Source organism: Callorhinchus milii, unplaced genomic scaffold, assembly GCF_018977255.1.
Source record: "Callorhinchus milii isolate IMCB2004 unplaced genomic scaffold, IMCB_Cmil_1.0 Scaffold17, whole genome shotgun sequence".
In the NCBI taxonomy this organism is placed as follows: Eukaryota; Metazoa; Chordata; class Chondrichthyes; order Chimaeriformes; family Callorhinchidae; genus Callorhinchus; species Callorhinchus milii.
In genome coordinates, this window is record NW_024704758.1 from 7,358,180 (window position 1) to 7,377,180 (window position 19,001).

Genomic DNA, 19,001 nt, shown 5'->3' on the forward strand with positions numbered 1-19,001 from the left:
GGGATTATTGTCAGCCGTGTGGAGTAAGGAAACTTGCCAGGTTTCCTTGCTCCATACACCTGATAATAATTCAAGAAAAAAAACACACTTTAACTACTGAGCTACAGGACTCCACAGACCTGAAGCAAAGAAAACTAAAATGACTATTACAGTATACATAGTAGTACACTCATATCAGTTATATTGTGCACGTACCCAGGCTGGTCACAGACTGAGATCTATAGTCCACTATAGGAAATCAAAACTAACACAACTAGGTGGAGGGAGGGGGAAGAGGCTTAAATCACGGGAGGTGAAAAGAATAAGTTGACAGCAAAGTTTTATTGAACTACTGTGAGAAGACAAAACAGAAGCCCAAAACAAATATAGCTTTGCAGAAATAGGCTGCAAAGTGTTGTCACGCATTGTGATTTGCAAGAGCAAATAGGATCCATGGAGATGGGCTTCACTAAATTGAGTGGGTTTAGTGTACGTCATCCATTCTGCTTTCACACTTTATACACCAGGACATTGCTGTGCACAAATTGGCTGCAAATACAAATTATCTACAAACACAGTCACAACACTTTGCAGTAAATCCTATGAATCCTTAGAGATGTCCCAATGATGTGATAAGGCCTTCTATCAAATGCAAGGATTAGTATACCTCCCGAGCGATCAAAATCAGCCAGAGACCGTTAAGCTCAGTGACGCATTTCAATTAACACATGCAAAATTAAAGGCTTCATTGTGGCTGATCAAATGCATGTATACATTTTTAAAAATTAAGATTTTTTAGATTCTCCATCGTTTTCTTTCTTTCCCCTCCTCCAATGACACCGACCTACTACCCAAATGTTTTTTGATTTATTCCTTTCATCTTTATCTTGTACGTTTTGAATGGGTCTAAAGTCACTTCCGAAGCGGCAACAGATTTTCCCAGAATAAAATGATGCAATTAGAGATGTTAGGAGGCGATATAGTGGACAGGACAGGGAGCAGAACATATGACGAGTTCTGCCACACTGTTGTAGGACATGGGGGTGGGGGGGGGGGGAAGGGAGGGAAGGAACCCAAAGGGCAAATTGCCCTGAGGTGCTCTCAAACATGTATAATTTATCAATATGATGAGAGAGACATGCAAAATCTGAAGTGGATCAAAGGACAAACTGGGGAAGATTGAAATGGTGACTGAGGAGACTCAGCACCGATAAGGAAGGAAGTCTCAATGGTGCTGAAAGAAATGGCATATAATTCTACAGGTAAAATTGCTTTTGTAATGAAGATGGGTTCAGTGTTGCAGGGGAAAAACTTATTCCAATTAACCTCATCTATGTATGCAAATCAGGTCTAATTAGCATTAGTTTTGCTCAGACGTTAAACGATTGGTTGGGGAAATCCACAGTAGGCCCAATGCTGGAGGCCACGTTTCAGATATAAAAATCCAGGTGTATTCAAAAGCATGATCTTTCCTAGGACTGTGAGAATCTGGGCTCAAATCCATCTTTGTGATACAAAAGTTGTGTTTTGTTGCCAACTTAAAAAAAANCTTCAATCAACAACAACAGCTTCACATTTATATAGTGGCTTTCACTTTGTGAGGACGTCTCAATGAGCTTCGCAGTGCTATCACAACATAAAGACAGGTCGTTGTCAAATTCTCGTGTTACCAAAGGCCATGTCAGTAGTTGCTGTAAAAATCCAACTGATACATCTCTGCTCCCTCTTAAGCTGGAAAATTACCCCCAAGATGATTATGACCAATAAAGAGAGGGGGATAGGAGCTTCGAAAGCATAGTCAAGGACACTCTGAATATGCTTGATCAGAATTGCATGACTTAGCAATCAAATAAGGTTGAGATGTGTTAAAATCTCAATGCTTACCCTTGAAAACAACGACAAAATTACATTTGTATAGTGCCTTTCACGTCAGGAGACCATCCCAGGGCACTGGACAATCAGTTTTTCATACCCGAACCTTGAGTCGGGCAAGGATGAAGGTGCTGGGGTTGCTGAGCCTGGTGCGGGAGAGGACACGGGCTGCAGAGTTCTGGATGATCTGCAGCCTATAGAGGAAGGAGTTGGGGAGGCCTACAACCAGGAAGTTTTCATAGTCGAGTCTGGATGTTATGAATGTGTGTATGAGGGTCTCAGTGGCCTGTGGTTTAAGACAGTGGCCGAGCTGGGCGATGTTGCGGAGGAGGGGGAAGGCAGAGTGGGTCATGGCACCAATGTGGGGTAGAAAGGATAGTTGAGGGTCAAACAAGATGCCAAGGTTCCGGAATGGCTCAGTAAGGTGGAGTGTGCATCTTTGTATGGTGATTTATAGCACAAGGCAAAGAAAGGCACAGCTTGAGAGCTTCAGGAAAATAAAAATGGGTCATGGTTAATGAAGCCATTTTCACTCCTCTCCCCACAATACACCCTGCCTCATCACAGATAGGGCTACTGCATATACAAAGAAGAAATGAAAGGAAATTGAGGTGATGCGGATGTATTGTGAAGTGACTCAGGATAAGTCTTGAGGAAGCAGATGGGTGGGAATGAAAAAAGCAACTCAAAAGGTCAGAGCTCTTCGTAAGTTAATGCAGTTGTGCCTATTGAGAAGATTAAAGGCTGTGTGACACACGCACTAGAGATTTTTTTTGATCATTTACCCTTAGATAAATGATAACGGATTAATTGTTTGCTTCAGTCCATTCATGACCAGAATAGCAATCCTTGAACAAACTCTTCCACGTGTGCTGCTGTTACAGTAAAGCGTTTACAATGAAAGAATTAGGTCATTGCAACTCTACCACGTCAGATCATGGTGATGGCCTGAATGCAGGAAGATCAGGATGGCTTCATTTAGCTTCCCTGACTGTTATACAGCTGCATTCTTGAACATTTTTAAAATCTTAGTAAGCAGGACAAGCCATGTCTTTGGAGAAGGAATCTATTGCCTTCAGCCAGCTACTAATCCACATTTTACCATTGAAACCCAGTGACATCACTTAAATTTAGCATTTGAAAGGGAATTGAATTAAAAACTTGGAAGAAAAAAATATATGCTATAGCGAAACTGAGAATAGGATTAGAAGAGAAAGCTCCAGTAAGGGAATTACACCAGAACAGACATACTCTGTGCTATAAACAATCTTCTTAATAATACTACTAATAATAATAATACTCCTTGCAATTGATATATCATGTCTTCAAGACGTCACAAAGCGCCAATAATCGCTCAGATCAAAATTGGTCATTCACTTGCTGGCTGTTTGTGGGACATTGGTTGCCGCATTCACCTACAAAATACACAATCACACCACGTTATAGTAATTCCTGTGAAAACGCTTTGAGACATTTTCATAACAAGATAAGGCACTGTATTAAACAAAGAGATTTTTAATGATCATTCTTCCAATGCCTCACAATGGTATTTCACCAAGTAGAGAACACTCAATAGTAATTCCTTCACACAGCAGTTTCTTTGCATTTATCACCCACCTAGTCGTTTCCTGTTACCAGTACCACAAGTTCTCACCACCAGAACTCTTTCTCGTCCCATTGGCTCCCACAGTCATTCTACAGCTCACGGTGCAACTTGCGAAGACTAACCAAATGAGACACCACACACAAGAAATGTAAGAAATTGTGCAGCAAATCCTTGAAGGAGGTAACCGATTACTGGAGCACCTCTATAGGACAAGAGCAGGCAGAGTTTGTGAGGAATTGAGTCAAGAGGAAATCAGTTTGGGAGTGTTGAGCACAAAGATAAAAAAGCACAGGATCAGGAGAGGGGTGGGTGGGGGAAGACAGGAAATGCACTGAGAAAACAGCTCCAAATGCAGTAAAATGGTCATCACGCCAGCTAACAGGTTAGAGAGGATCAGTGGTGCCCAGAAACCCTCACACTGTTCTGGTCCTAACTTCATTGCTGGGTTTAACGGCAATCGAGCAATTCAATTGATAACTCTGCAAATGAGGACAACTGATGCTCAGTAATTATCTGCACTTCACCTCCAGAGCATTTGTTTCAAAGGACATTTTGTTTCAAGCATTTCCACAGTGCCTTCTGTGAAGCCTGCTATGCTGATCATTTCATTCAGTTAAAAAAAGATTCTCTGGGGCTCCCATCTCACCGGGTCCAATTGAGGGGATGGAAGGTTTCAACATTATGCTTCTATATTGCCCATCTAGAAGCAACATTTTTCCAATACAGGAGGAGGCCATCAGATTTATCGTGTCGGTACCACTGATATCTCTTTCAGTCGCCGTCGAGCTATTATTGCTACATCTTGAGTAATCTCGTTCAAGAATTCCGTACCTTTACTAAATGACATTTTGTTTCCAAATCTTTTTTTTAAAGAAACAGGTGATTTTTATATTTTGCTAAATGAAGAGCTGCATAAAACTGTCGTTTAACAAACCATCAACCGAATAATCTAAAAAAAACTTCCACCTTACTACTACACAGGTTTTGAGGGTCAAGTTTCTGTCAGTAGATTTGCTTTCTGTCCTGCCACCATCGACCCTGCTCCCAGCTAAGCTCTTTCTCACTCAATAACTTCCCTGGTACAACCCCTGTAGGGTTAATGGTGCCTCATGCCAAGATCTCTTGTTTCGCCCAATCGCCCACAAAATACACTTTGCAGGATATACTGTGAAGCACTGAGACGTCTCAACGGCATGATAAGGCACTGTATCAGATGCAAGGATTATTATCTTGCCTTAAAGATTAGGACTGGGCAACCTGTGCAATTGCACAGCGCCCAAGCAGAACCAGAGAGAAGTTTAACTTGAAATTTGTCAGAAGCTCGACTACCCAGATATCACACGAGACTTTGCCACAGCTGAAATTTTAGCTAGTTTCTAAATTGTCATACAGCTCATACAACTTCTGTGTTTGAAGACCTTTATAATCGTTCTGCGTCATTTACTTTTGTGTTATCGCTCGTGCATCATTTTGTCAACTTTATTTTGAGATTACCCATCGCAAACATGCCTTTTCGCTATTTTACTAGACACAGAACTGAAACAGAACCTTTGCTCAGGGCCCCTTCGCAGCAAACAGCTGGCCTGTTTAAAGGCAGTGGCATGTTTGCAGTCAATACAGTACAGTAAAACTCGCCTTAGTCTGATCTGTATAAATGCCCACAAAATATACAATCAATTCCCTTTACAGTATATTCTTTGAAGCTCTTTGGGACGTCCTCCCGACGTGAAAGGCGCTCTATAAATGTAATTTTGTTGTTGTTGTCTCGAAGACGTGATAAAGCGCTGTATCAAATGCAAGGATTATTATTATTATTACATCCACACAAGTTCCGTTCAAGAGTTTATATTCTCTGCAAGTTTGACATAACTCATACTTTGCATAAGTCATATTAAACGTATGGTCCCAACTGGCACAGAGTTTATGTGAGGTTTCCTGTAAGTACCTCTCCACCCCACCCACACGCTTGCAACTCCTCAGCGCTACCTTCAGTCAATAGCAACACACTGCAGGCTGACCTGATCTGCCTGCTATATATTATGTATATTACATAATATATCTATTATACATAATATATATTTATATATTTATAAATAATATATACTTATGAATAATATATATATACACAGACACACACCTAGATGCACCTGCATCACTAAAAGTTACTGTCCTGATGTCCTCTATCGCTCCAAAAACACGGACCTGGTTTAAAATGATTATTTCTAAAAAAATATTTTGCATCTATCTTGCAGATTTTTTTATATCTATTCGGCGCATCTCTAGGAGCAGCAGCAGGACAAGCAAATGTAACAGTGGGGGGGGGGGGTTAGAGAAATTAACACAGTCCAGCACTCACTGAGATCAGCAGTTCACATCCCCCAATGCAGTCCCCAGCCCAATATCCTGAGCTGATTTACTTAGTTACTTAATTACTTACTTAGTTATGTAAGTACGTTGCCCAGTGAAGGGGGAAATAGATGGATAGGAAGCATCGCAATGTCCTTGAAGCTTGTCCCTATCCACGGACTTCCACAAATACTCTGCAAATCGCAATCTAACCACAGTACCAGCAGCAGAAAACATCTGCATTGGGGACCACCACACAAACTCTATGAAAAATACACACACATCATTACAACCTTGTGAACTGGTTGGTTCTGTCTCTTCCCCCTCCTCTCCTTGTTATTACAAGTATCTCATCTGACTGAGACTGCTCGACCTGGGTGTTTCTTTTACCTTTTTTTACACACCGTTAAATAGCAGCCACACACAGGGTGGTGGGGGTGTTGGGTGGGAGATATATAATACATGTCCAAATGCCTTACCTTACTCACTGGGGGAAAAGCAGGGAGGAGATTTGAGACGTGTCTGCTATCCTAGTCAGTAACAGCCAGCCCCCAGTTTGCCATGTTACTGCACACACTCTGAAAATTCAGCACAAGTCTCCAGCTGCTACACATTCCCAAAAGCTATGATAATCTGAGCCAAAAATCATACGTGATCGATCTGCTTTAGTAAGTAAGATATGAGCAGCTCTGAGACTCTGTCTCTCGACAGGTTACTAAGTCACTCACCTTGCCTCGAAAAGGCTTCTTGCGCTGCAATTGTGTGTGTGTGTGTGGGGGTGACCTCTGTGGTCTGAAACCCAATATACACACCACACACACACACACACACACACTGATTGCAGTGAATGCCAGCGTTTAGCTGGAAGGATTGACGGGAGAGAGCTTTTGTTTGTTGCACCTGTACTTAAGGATGACGAGAGCACTCCAGTGAGTTGCAATCTAAAAATGGATCAGGAGTGTGAGAGAGAGAGAGAGAGAGAGAAACTACCTCTAACACAGTGATACCTCAACCATTAAACTGGGTCAAACCACTAATAATAATCCATGCATTTTGCCCACAAAATATACAGTCATTTCACTTTACAGTATATTCAGTCAAGCACTTTTGAGAAGTCTTAACTTCGTGATAAGACGCTATATTAAATGCAAGGATTATTATTACATATATAGGTCACGGGTCAGTGGCGGAACATGACACCAAGCTGGGGGGAGGGTAGGTGACTAGTCAAATAGAAAGGTCATCAAGCACAAACTCAACAACAAATTACACTTCTATATCACCACTTCAAGTTGGAAAGACATCCCAGGGCGCTGGACAGGCAGGGTTTTTTGAGATAGAAGGAGCAATAACTTCTGTGTTATTAATACTGTACCATAATAATACATGTATTTGAAATACAGAACCTACAACATGTCGACATTGTAGTGTAATTGCTATGTAGTGGAGTGACTGCGCATTTCTAGGCAAAGGCGACAGCTAATTTATGCAATAGCAGGTTGCACAAACTGGCGTGAAGTAAGGCCATCTCCGTCAAGGCAAAACTTGCTCAGTAATGCATTGGAGTTTGCTTACAAGTGCACAATTTGCATTGGAGCACCAGCCTAGATAGTGAGCTTGAAGGGCCAACGTGAGACTTCAACACACAACCACCTAAGCTAAGCTAACACCTGCTGATATTAGTCACACCTGCAACATGTATAGATATGCGGAAGCGTACGTCATGGATGGATATGCACAACTGTCAAACTACTGAGGCGTTTATAAAACATGAACACAATTTTATCAGGCTATCGATACATTTGCAGTCGGAAACCACCCGTTGCTGAGTAATCTTTGCAGTAGGTTATAGTGGCAAGAGCCACTGGCCATGCCGATGCGGTATACAGTTATTTTATCCATGCCACCAGAACGTGCCATTAGCCCTGTCTATAATCAGTGCTTGCAATAACTGCAATGATTATTAATGGTCAGCTCATAAAACTGGGGGGTGGGAAGGAAGGTAACAGCTCACTCCATCACTATCCACTGACCTTTTGTGGAACATGGACGATTAAGACTAAATTGTAGTTTGAAAAATTCTTATATTTACTCTCAATTTGAAAGCCAGTTTTTCACAATCCTTTGAAGGACCTGAAATTAAGATTTTTCCACAATTCTACACTCTGAGCTGCTCAGGCTAATCAATGAGAAGTTTCAGTTCCTTATAATGACAGGATGAGATTTGACAGATGCTGCCCACAGACAGTCATCTTACAGGAGAGAAATGGCCCTGTTGGATGATCCATATATTCAACACAGGCATTTTTCATCGAATATTTGCATACATTTGTCAGTTTTCTAACTTATTTTTACACACATATGCTGCTTCATATCACCCAGTTATCATTTTTTTATTTCAGAATTTATGCGTCCAGTTTGCATATACGCACATACCTCTATTTCTAATCTTGTTCAAGGATGAGATTTTTCATAATTAATTTCAACTTAACAGGATCTTGGTCCAATAGAAATGGTGTGATAAATAATGTACAATATCTTGAACATTTTGAGAAAACAGAGTGTCGTTGAAGATGACTAGGAATTGTGGTTATGTGCAACTTGGTTGCAATTCTCCAGCAAGTCTTTAAGTTGCATTGATTGATTTTTTTTTACTTGTTAAGCAAGCTTTCATTTTTCTGCTTAAAAACATAAAGGAAATATTCAGACTGTCAAGCTCACATGAAGCCTATTTGGGAATGAAGTAGACAGCCCGTTGAGCTGTTAGGCGATTCCTATTTCTTCTAAGTGTCTAAACACACCCTTGGCCAGCTAATAAAATAGAGATCCCTGTAAAGCAATGCCACACCCTTCTCACCCAGTACACACGTGCTTTCGGGCAAAACTTCTTAAGTCTAATTTCTTATTCCCTCTTCTATGGAGAGAGCAAAGAGCTATTCTCACTTCACTGCATATTTCACTCACAAAATACATAGTAAACAATACACTGTACAATATATTCTGTGAAGCGTTTTGAGATGTCTCAACGATTTGATACGGCGCTCTATCAAATGCAAGGATTATTATTATTATCATCATTATTCCATCTAATGACAGTTTTGTTATCTTCCAAAACCTATCCTTACATATGACTGGTGGCCTAGAGCTACAATTCCACCTGGAGCATAACCCAGTTATCAAGCACAAGGCTGTGAATTGCACTCTAATGGATACACTGCACAGCTTCCACAACTGGGAGAGTGAGTCTTAACAGCAAGAAGCTCAACATTGGCCATTAAATCAATTCCCTGAGAAACTGTGAGTTTTTAAAAGTAAGGCAATAAAAGCTTTCCCTGCACTTACCAACCAAATCGATATGGGATAAATAAACTAGGCAACAAATTTGTTGTATCAAAATGAGAATGAGTTCAAATGCATGAAGATTCAAAAGCTTAGCAAATGCTGCTGATTCATCTTATCACTTCCCACATTTCTGTATTTGAAGATCTGTATCCTATTCCCCGGACTAGTCACTCGAGCATCAACACTCCTGATTGTGGGCAATACTGCTGGTAACCTTGTGTCTCAGACTGCAAGGGCTGAAGAAAAGTTATCTTATTTTAGTAGCGGTTCCAAGCCCGCTGGGCAATAATGCTTCACACCCCATCCCCTTCACATTTTAAAAATAAAATCCAGTGTCTTTAATTAGTCTGCACAGTCAGGACCTCAATCAAATAAATAAGATCACAGTGGAACTCGTTGGAGAACCAAGTCCTGAAGGTGTATTTTTTTTCTGGTCTGACACTTTTCGAAATCCATCACCATTACTGTGCTTAAGCATATCCAAACCAGACTGAGAAATATATAAGACACCAACACAAGGAAATTTCCCTGCGTCTCAAATGGAGTACGCATTCTCTCCCCGGAGGGACACACCCTGATTATCTGCCTTGCCTGTAGTGCAACGTAAGATCAGTCCACAATCTTATCCAAGTCACTGTGGTCAGGGGAGATGCTTGCAACAAACTGGATGCATCCAACACAGCTGATGGAGGGAGAAATAAAGGAAAAGTCATCTTCAGACCATTCCATCTTTTGGATGAGATGTTAAATCAATGTTCTTTCTGTTTATCGAGTGGATATTAAAGAACCCAATACACAATTTGAAAAGGGAAGACAGTCTCTTTCAGTATCCTGCCAACAATCCACCAGCTATATTGGTCATTAATATTATGGCTACTTCTAAGGCCTTGCTGTGTAAAATCTGACGACCATATTTATCTACAAATGTACACTCACTACACTTAATATCAATTCTCTGTGAAGCACTCTGACTTCTTGACATTGCAGGTGCAATGATGAAGACAAGGATGATTACTAATAATAATATCACTATTATTGTAACCATTCTTGTTATGGTCAGTAGTTCAAAGCATTATAGGGAGAGGACAGTTAGAGGTTGCCCTCAGGTTAGTTAGTGTAGGTGAGACGAGGGACTGAGGGGAGAACGACAGGAATAATAAAACGGAACTGAGCACCAGGTGTAGTGAAAAACACTTTGATCTGGTCCAGATGAACGGATTTCTTATCCTAGGAATACCTTCGCCATTATTTGTCAAGATTCCACTGAACTAGCCAGGAAGTTACATCCAAAACTTTTGCCTTCCAAGAATTGCAAAGGCAAGAGACTGTGAACAATGCCTCAACCTCTTAGAAGTCAAGCACAGCAACAGGAAGCTTGTATTAAATTATAACCAAAATCAGACAGGACTTCAACCCTGGCTTCCGTCAAGATAACACATCAGCCCTTGACATACGTCCTTGTAATAACAGCAACCATCAACTGACTTAAAGACTAGTGTTACGCACAACCTCACACAAATGACTTCATTTCAACAGAAACCAGCATTGGTTTGGTAACAGGCCTACTTTGGGTGTTGCAACTCTCATTAAATTCAGCCCATCAAGTCTATTTCAACCTCCCCCCTCCCATGAACTAGTAAACTGGAAGTCATGCTAAACCACAGTTCAGCCAGTCACAGAGGGAGTCACCATTCTGATTGTTGTTAAATTCAACACCTTGTGATTTTTTAGGTAATTTGAAACATCATTAGGATTGAAAACACGCATACACAAAAACACACATCAACCCAAGAACATCTCAACGTGCTTGCCTGGTTTTCGTGGTGACTAAAAGCTGGGCTAAAATAACAAGCACCTGGTATCTGTCTTACTTCCCCTTAAGCATGCAAATTGATAAGCAAACAAAGTTTCCTAAAATAATTCAAACAAAACTCGTAGATTTTGTTTTTAAGCAACTGACAACCTGCAACACTTCCCGCCTTACAAAAAGATATTTTACACGTTTCCCATATCGCTACTTTCCACAAATGGCCACTCGACATTTCACCAAAGGGCTTCATTGTGACTCAGTTGGTAGCACTCTTGCCTTTGAATCAGAAGGTTGTGGGTTAAAGCCTCAATATTTGACCTCACATTGTTTAGGATGACATTCCAATTCAGTGGGTGAGCCGCATTGTCGGAGGTGCCGTCCTTTGGATTAAACCGAGGTCTTGTCTGCCTGTTCAGACAAGATGTTAAATGTTATGGATGTTAAAGGCACTATTCCAAAAGAAAAGGGAGTCTCTCCCGGTGTCCTAGTCAACACTCCCCCAAATAAAATGAGTCAGTCACTTCAAGGCTGCTTGTGGCGCAATGCTGTGTGCAACTTGGCTGCTGCATTCACCTCCAAAATACACAATTTTGCAATTTACAGTAATTCCTGCGAAGTGCATAGAGACACCCTCCAATTTGAAAGGCCCGAGAACAAATGCAAATATTATTATGATAAATGAATCGTTGATGTCACTTAACAGCAGACTGAAACATCACAGGAAAGGCTTTGAACTAAACAAGCCACAATAATGAGGGTAAAGAAGTGATACCGTCCTACTGGCATTTTGTGTTGGTGCACAGTGTGATTTCTGTATTGTCAGAAATGCGAACCTTCAGAAGAGATGATAAACTGAAGCCCCGTTTATGAAGCCTGTCCTGGTGGCAAGATCCCATGGCAAAGAAGCAAAAGAGCTTGTGGCATCCTGGCAAACATTCCTCCCACATCCCCCCAAAATTAGATACTGGCTCAGATTAGCTGCTGCATTTGCCTCACTATCGGTCACTTACCATTAACAGATATAGGCTTTCCATAAAATGCGAGTACTAGTTATTTATCTCACCAATTGCAATTTAAATTTTCTGGCTGACAAGCCAGAAATACTTGATCATGCTTTTTATACCTTCTCTTTGCAGCATACAAAGGACCATACTGTGAGCTCACACCACCTCAATTATAATGGATCCAACAAACATACCCGTTAACCATGGATTCCTTTCTTCACATGGCCATTCATTTACATAACATATTGAGCAGCATGGAGGGGGAACTCATTTCCTGTTCCGCTTGGTCCCCTAAAGTACCGCAGTAAACTCCAAAAATAGCGAGTTCTAATTATTTGGTCTTTGTGACTCATTGGAACTCAGTTCTTCAACCAGCAGTTCAGGAAACAACTGCAGCAGTGGTTAGTGGCAAGGCTGCAGCACACACTGATAAGAAAAGCATTTATTCATATTCTGAGTTTGACAATATCAGGGAGCCAGAAACATAAACAAGGTCATTGGCACAATATTAAAATATACTGCGGCTGAGGCAGCACCTGCTCTCTCACAATGTCTAAATTTATTCCCAGGGTGCACAACTCTTCAGGGAAGGAGAACAAACACTCTCTGGTGTAAATATGTGGGAGGTGTTAAAACACCTTTTGTGTTAGAACGTCCCCGAGTAACATTGACGTTAGTACAGTGAGCAAAATGGAAAAAAAATAAAGCAGTGTTACTATTACATGGAGGATATTTGACACAGGATTAACCTGTGGCCTGCCAGCAACATAGCTGCAATTCCAGCCCTCAATGCCAGGGTGGGGGTGATGGGGTCATGGAGCCTGGTTCGGGAGAGGACACGAGCTGCGGAGTTCTGAGGCTTATGGAGGGAAGAGTTGGGGAGGCCGACAAAGAGGGAGTTTCTGTAGTCGAGACTTGAGGTGACGAATACCTGTATGTGGATTTCAGCTGTCTGAGGGGTGAGGCAATGGTGGAGTCGGGCAATGTTGCGGAGGTGGGTGAAGGCAGAGCAGGTCATGGCACGGATATGGGGGACATACAAGGCAAGGGTGGGTAATTGGAGTTGAGGTACAGATCAGCCATGATCTTATAGAATGGCAGAACAGGCTTCTGGGACTGAATGGCCTACTCCTGTTTCTATGACCATGATCCAGATGGGATTAAAGCTCAATTTCTACTGAAATAAATCAAAGCCAGCAGTGAAAAGATTAGGATTTCACACAAATTATTTATGAAATAAATGGATAAACTTCAAAGTGGAGGTTGCCAAAGGAACAAGCTAATTCTCAGTAATTGAGGGATAAAGCCACTGTTTGTGTATTGTTTCACGACTACCAGACCTTAGTGCCCTTCTGAGAACATCTGCATTCATAAGTAAATATGTTTTGTCAATGATTTGATTGGAATCGAAAGCCAGCACCAATCACTTGCTGGTCGCGTGAAGTACAGTCTGACCATTTCGGTCCAAAAATAGTCCTTGGAAATAACCCTTCATCAATCTACTGTATTTCCCACATCTGTAACGCTGATCACAATTGCCAATCTATGCAAAGTTGTAGATTTTGTGTGTCGTTGACTCACATCTAGCAAGAACTGGGTTGCGACTGGCCAAACTGTGGTACATAGCACCAGGAGCTGAATGAGCTGAATGGCCTACACCTGTTTCTATGCAAATGTAGGGGGTGGGCGGGGGACACTTGATTTTGAACCAGATTTCAGAAAAGGGAATGTGGACTCAATCCTTCAGGGGAGCAGCAAAGTTAACATTTCAACAGTGTTTATATAATCTGTCTGTGAAAAAAATGGAAAATCTTGCATACTAAATGAATAAGTTGCCATACAATAGTCAGCATTAAACATTTTGTGGTGGGCACCATCTGGAAAATGCTACTAATTCTGATTCACTTTGTACATTTGATGTGAGAGGTCCAATGTGATCGATCAGTGGATGAGCAACTGAGGCCCAGACCTTTCAAAAGGTTTACAGTTAGTGTCAAGTTGATGATCCGATTGACATTTACAAAGATGATAAGATCGAGGCTTTCGTTTATGGCCTAGAAAATCTGTGCTAGTTAGCAAATCACCAGACACATTGTCATCTGAACTTTGGAACTCCCTCCCTCAACCCCTTCGTTTCGCCCCCTTCTCCTTCATCTGCAGGTCATGCCTGAAGTTCTTCCTCTTCGACCGCGCCAACAACAACAAGATTCCATTTATAGAGCGCCTTTCACGTCGGGAGGACGTCCCAAGGCGCTGGACAGTTGGGTCAGGACCCGAACAGGGGGGAAAGGGTCAGGGTGAGGGGAGGGAAGGGAGGGAGCTAGCAGGGGGTAGAGAGTCGAGAGGGGAGCTGAAGGCACGGTCAAAGAGAAAGGTCTTGAGACCGGCCTTGAAGGAGGAAAGGGAGGAAGCGGCGAAGGCACTGGGGGATGGATTTGCTGAGAGGCTGAAGGCCCGGCCACCGATGGTAGGGCGGTTGGAGCGGGGGATGTGGAGCAGACCGGAGCCAGAGGAACGGAGGGTACGGGCGGGTAGGTAGGGGGAATAGTAGATTGGAGAAAAATTAAACAAACTTGTCTAACAGGCACCTTTCCCCTCCCCCTAGCTCGGCCTCAGGCTCCGCCATTGTTAAGCGCTCTGAGATGCTGCCCGTTGTGGAGGGCGCTATATAAATGCAACTTGTTGTTGTTTTTAATCTGCAGAGCCTTCTTTTGACTCACTGTTAGGCCGAGATACCCCAAAACTGACATGAGCAGTCCAGATCACACCAGCATATTTTAAGCAACGGCATTGAGATGACAGCAGACAACTTAAGTACTACAGTATATCGATCCATTTGGTATTGATTTGTAAATTGCTGCCGTTACGTAAAATCAAAAAAAATTAAACAAACATAAATACAGCAGAACCATTTGATAAATCACAGGAATCAATAGGGAATCAAGATAAGCTACAGACACAATGGGAATAGTTCATACATATCCCCCACAGAGTTCATTAAATCAATGCCGGTTTAAGTAAATCTGTGCTGCTGCTGGAACACTCCCATGCATGTCATACTACACTATACACATCATCTTAATTAATTTGAAGTGAATCTAGGTTAGGAAATCAGTTCTGTCAGTTTCACTGCTTCCTTCTTCCATCTCCATTACAAGATGTTTCTTAATGCAAAGCTAGTTGGCCAAAGCTCTGGTTCATACATGCAGAATAAGAAGGGACTTCATCATTTAATAGATCCGAGAGTCTGGATATATTCTAGATATGATTTTAAATGTCTAACTCCCAAGAAAAGGCTAAGCTATCTAAGTAGGTTGGGATTTTCTTGCTGCTTAAGACATTTAAAACCCACATTTCAGGCTGACATTGGAATTTATAGCTAACCACTCTTTTCTGCCTTATGGTATCTAGATAAGGGAAAGTTTACCTGATGCATGTTTCTTTTTTCCATAAGCACGCTTCCTGTAACAGTGCAAGCAGCCTGCCCTGTTACAGATTACCTGAGTTACAGCTATCGAGAAGAGGCAATAAATTTAAAAGTTTACTCAAAAGATTTACCATCATCCAATATTCCGGCAGAACATGCTGAATGTTCCTGCTGAGACATTCACATGGCAAAGGGTGGTCTGTGTACAATGGTTTGTTTTTAAAGTAAATTATTCTTTACACCTATATATGTGTATAATACAAATATATATATAATATACAGTATATATAAATTCAGGATGCCGAAAGCATCATCTGATGCTCTCCGCTTACTTGTCCAACAATAACCTTATTAAACATATTAAGTTTATTAAAAATGAGATGCACTTCAGTGTTCATAATTACCAGCTAGAGTCATACTCTCCCTCTTCAACTTACACATCTGATTTTAAATAATATCCTTGGTAGCGCAGGCTAGCTGAGAATTGACCAGACTTAAGACAAGACGATTTTGAGGTTGAGTCTCATCGAATCCCCTTAGTGACTCACATTGTTTGGGGGTGGGAGCGTATATGAAACCAAAATCCACTTGGTAAGGACTGGAGGCAGCTCCTTGTAGTAAACTAATTTCAAGGAGACATACAGTATCAGGCAGGTCTGTTCAGCCAGTAAACCAAGAAACCAAGGTACAGTTGATAGAGAACCAGGGTTGATTGCTTTTCAGAGAGACTTGCTTGTCTGAACCCTGAGCCAAAGTCCTACTTGGTATTCATTGAAGATGATCATACTGTATTACCAATGTTTTGGTGTGGTAAATAGAAATACTCCTTTGTTATAAACTGGCAGCGAGCACCAAATAAACCTTATGCAAGTCAACTGGCAGCTGGAATAAAAGTTGAAGGCAGGTTTGTGCCAGGAACATGCTTCCTTCACCCTGGGTTCCATTAGGCTAAGACACCAACTGATCTCAGAGATCAACTCAAGGATAAAAAAAAATTTCAGACATTTAAACAAATTTGGCTGGAGGATCTTGTGACTCGTGCAGGATCTCCCATTGGGTGACCCCGACAGAGAGAGGTCTGTAATGTGAGGCTCTAATGTACAGCAGATTTTTATAATCAAATAGCTGGTTTGTCCAAAAAGTCTGAGCTTCCCAATGGAGTGGAAGAACCATTATATTCGGGAACAGCGAGGGAAAGAAAGTTTGTGGTAAGACAAATACAGTGGAAGCAAATTTACCGCGGATAGGATTGTACAGTACTTGGCTTGCAAAGAGTTCTGTCGATTTCCATTTAAATAAAAACAAAACACATACACACACACTGGATTAACAAGCTGTCAGTTTGGCAAGTGTTTTGTTTTTGCAATATACTGCGCACTCGTTTGCACTGGGGTGGGAAATCACAACAACAACAATAACAATATGAAAAAAAGACACCACGGGGGGGGGGGGGGGGGGGGCTGGACTGCGTCGTGTCTGATCGCGCAATCGAAGAACCGTACAGCACTGAAAGAGGCCATTCGGCCCATCGCGTCCGGGGCCGGCTCCGGGAAGAGCAGCCCAACACCAATCCAGTGGAGCCCGCTTTCTCTCCGCCGCACCTGCGATCCCGTCCTACCCCCACCCCCCATCCCCCACCCCCCATCCCCCACCCCCCAAAGGAAAAAAAAAAACACCCCAACTACTTCGCTCTTAAAAGTTGTTATTGGAATCAGGTGTTGTGATGTTCGTTGCAAAGTCCCTCAGACCCTGTGTGTGTGTGTGTGTGTTGTGGGGGGGGGGGGGGGGAGAGAGAAAGAGAGGGCAGGTGCAGTGTGTGTGTGTGTGTGGGGGGGGGGAGAGAGAAAGAGAGGGCAGGTGCAGTGTGTGTGTGTGTGTGTGAGGGGGGGGGGGAGGAGAAAGAGAGAGGAGAGAGGGCAGGTGCAGTGTGTGTGTGTGTGGATGGATGGATGGATGGATGGACGTGTTAGGATGAGGACCACCGCAGGTGATGTGATGTGGTGCTGATGCTGCGCGTCTCTGCACTTAACCCCCCACCTCCCGCACCGTCCTCTTTACCTTCTTCCTCGCTGTTCTCCTGCTCGGGGGGGCGGCTGCTGCTGGTGCTGCTGGTGCTGCTGGTGCTGGTGGTGGGGGGGTCGGGGCCGGGGATGCCGGTGGGGAGGCAGTCCTTGCAGAAGGTGTGCAGACACGGCAGGAGTCGGGGTTCGCGATCTGTCAGCTCCCGTCCGCACACCACGCAGTTTCGGAGCAGGTTCCGCAGCTCCAGGTGGGAGTGACTCATCTGCTCATCCTCTCCCCCACTGGGATCCCCGCAGCTCTCCAGGTCCTGGACACTTTGGTCCATGGTTTTTTTTTCTTTTTTTCTCCCCCCCCTCTTTTTCTCCAGTCTGGGACTTTCTGCTTCTCTTTTTTTTTAATTCTCTTTCTCCTCTTTTATGTATAACTCACTCCTTTGCTGGTGAGAGCTCTCTCTCTCCCTCTCTGTCTGTCTGTCTGTCTGTCTGTCTTACTCACTCTCTCTATCTCTCTCATCCCTTTATATAATCCCTGGCTTTGCAAGAGCTTCTCTCTCTCTCTCTCTCTCTCTCTGTGTTGCCTCTTATCTTCTCTCTCTCTCTCTCTCTGTTGCCTCTTATCTTCTCTCTCTCTCTCTCTGTTGCCTCTTTTCTCTCTCTCTCTGTTGCCTCTTTTCTCTCTCTCTCTCTGTTGCCTCTTTTCTCTCTCTCTCTCTGTTGCCTCTTTTCTCTCTCTCTGTTGCCTCTTTTCTCTCTCTCTCTCTGTTGCCTCTTTTCTCTCTCTCTCTCTGTTGCCTCTTTTTTCTCTCTCTCTCTGTTGCCTCTTATCTTCTCTCTCTCTCTGTTGCCTCTTTTCTCTCTCTCTCTGTTGCCTCTTATCTTCTCTCTATCTCTCTCTCTCTGTTGCCTCTTATCTTCTCTCTTTCTTTCTCTCTCTCTCACTCACACACTCCCTCTCCTCTCTCCTCCTCCTCCTTCTCTCTCTCTCTGTTGGATTGTAGCAGCCACTCGAAATTGTTGCTCATTTAAATCAATGACCTCATTGCCCGAGAGAATTAAAACACACAAAACACCACCACCATCACGACGACGACAACAACCAACACCACCACCACAAGAGAAAAAAAGAAGAGAGAGGGGGAAAAAAAGGTCTGGCAGGGATGCCACCTTCCCAAAGTGGCCAGACTGCCTTTTATTAGGGTTTCCTTGTTAGGTTTGTCCTGTCCTGTGTTGTCTTTGCCTTTGCTGCTGCCTGTAAAGCCCTCTCTCCAATGGCTCTTATCTCCCCCTTTTTTTTTTGCTCAATCACTGGGCTGTGCTGTCAGCTGATGAGGTTGGGCTGAAATGGCAATGACGTTCAGACAGCTGCCCTGGGCAAATGCCATATTAATAATAATAATAATAATAATCCTTGCATTTGATATAGCGCTTTTCACGTCTTCTCCGACGACTCAAAGCGCTTGGCAGAATAGACTGTAAAGTGAATTGACCGTATATTTGTGGGCGAAACGCGGCAGCCGTTTGCGCACGGTGGGGTCCCCACAAACAGTCGTGGATTGAAAATGATCGATTTATTATTTTGTTATTATTTTTATGA

The 19,001-nt window shown here is 42.7% G+C and overlaps 1 protein-coding gene across 1 annotated transcript in view; it reads right to left on the bottom strand.

Annotated features, from left to right (window-relative positions):
- Window positions 1-17,998, bottom strand: part of trim66 (tripartite motif containing 66) — a 58,817-nt gene extending 40,819 nt beyond the window's left edge. Inside the window, exon 1 of the mRNA XM_042341576.1 lies at window positions 17,445-17,998. Coding sequence (XP_042197510.1) covers window positions 17,445-17,733 — 289 coding nt within the window. The 5' untranslated portion in view covers window positions 17,734-17,998. The remainder of the gene's footprint in view (window positions 1-17,444) is intronic.
- Between the last annotated feature and the right edge of the window lie 1,003 nt (window positions 17,999-19,001).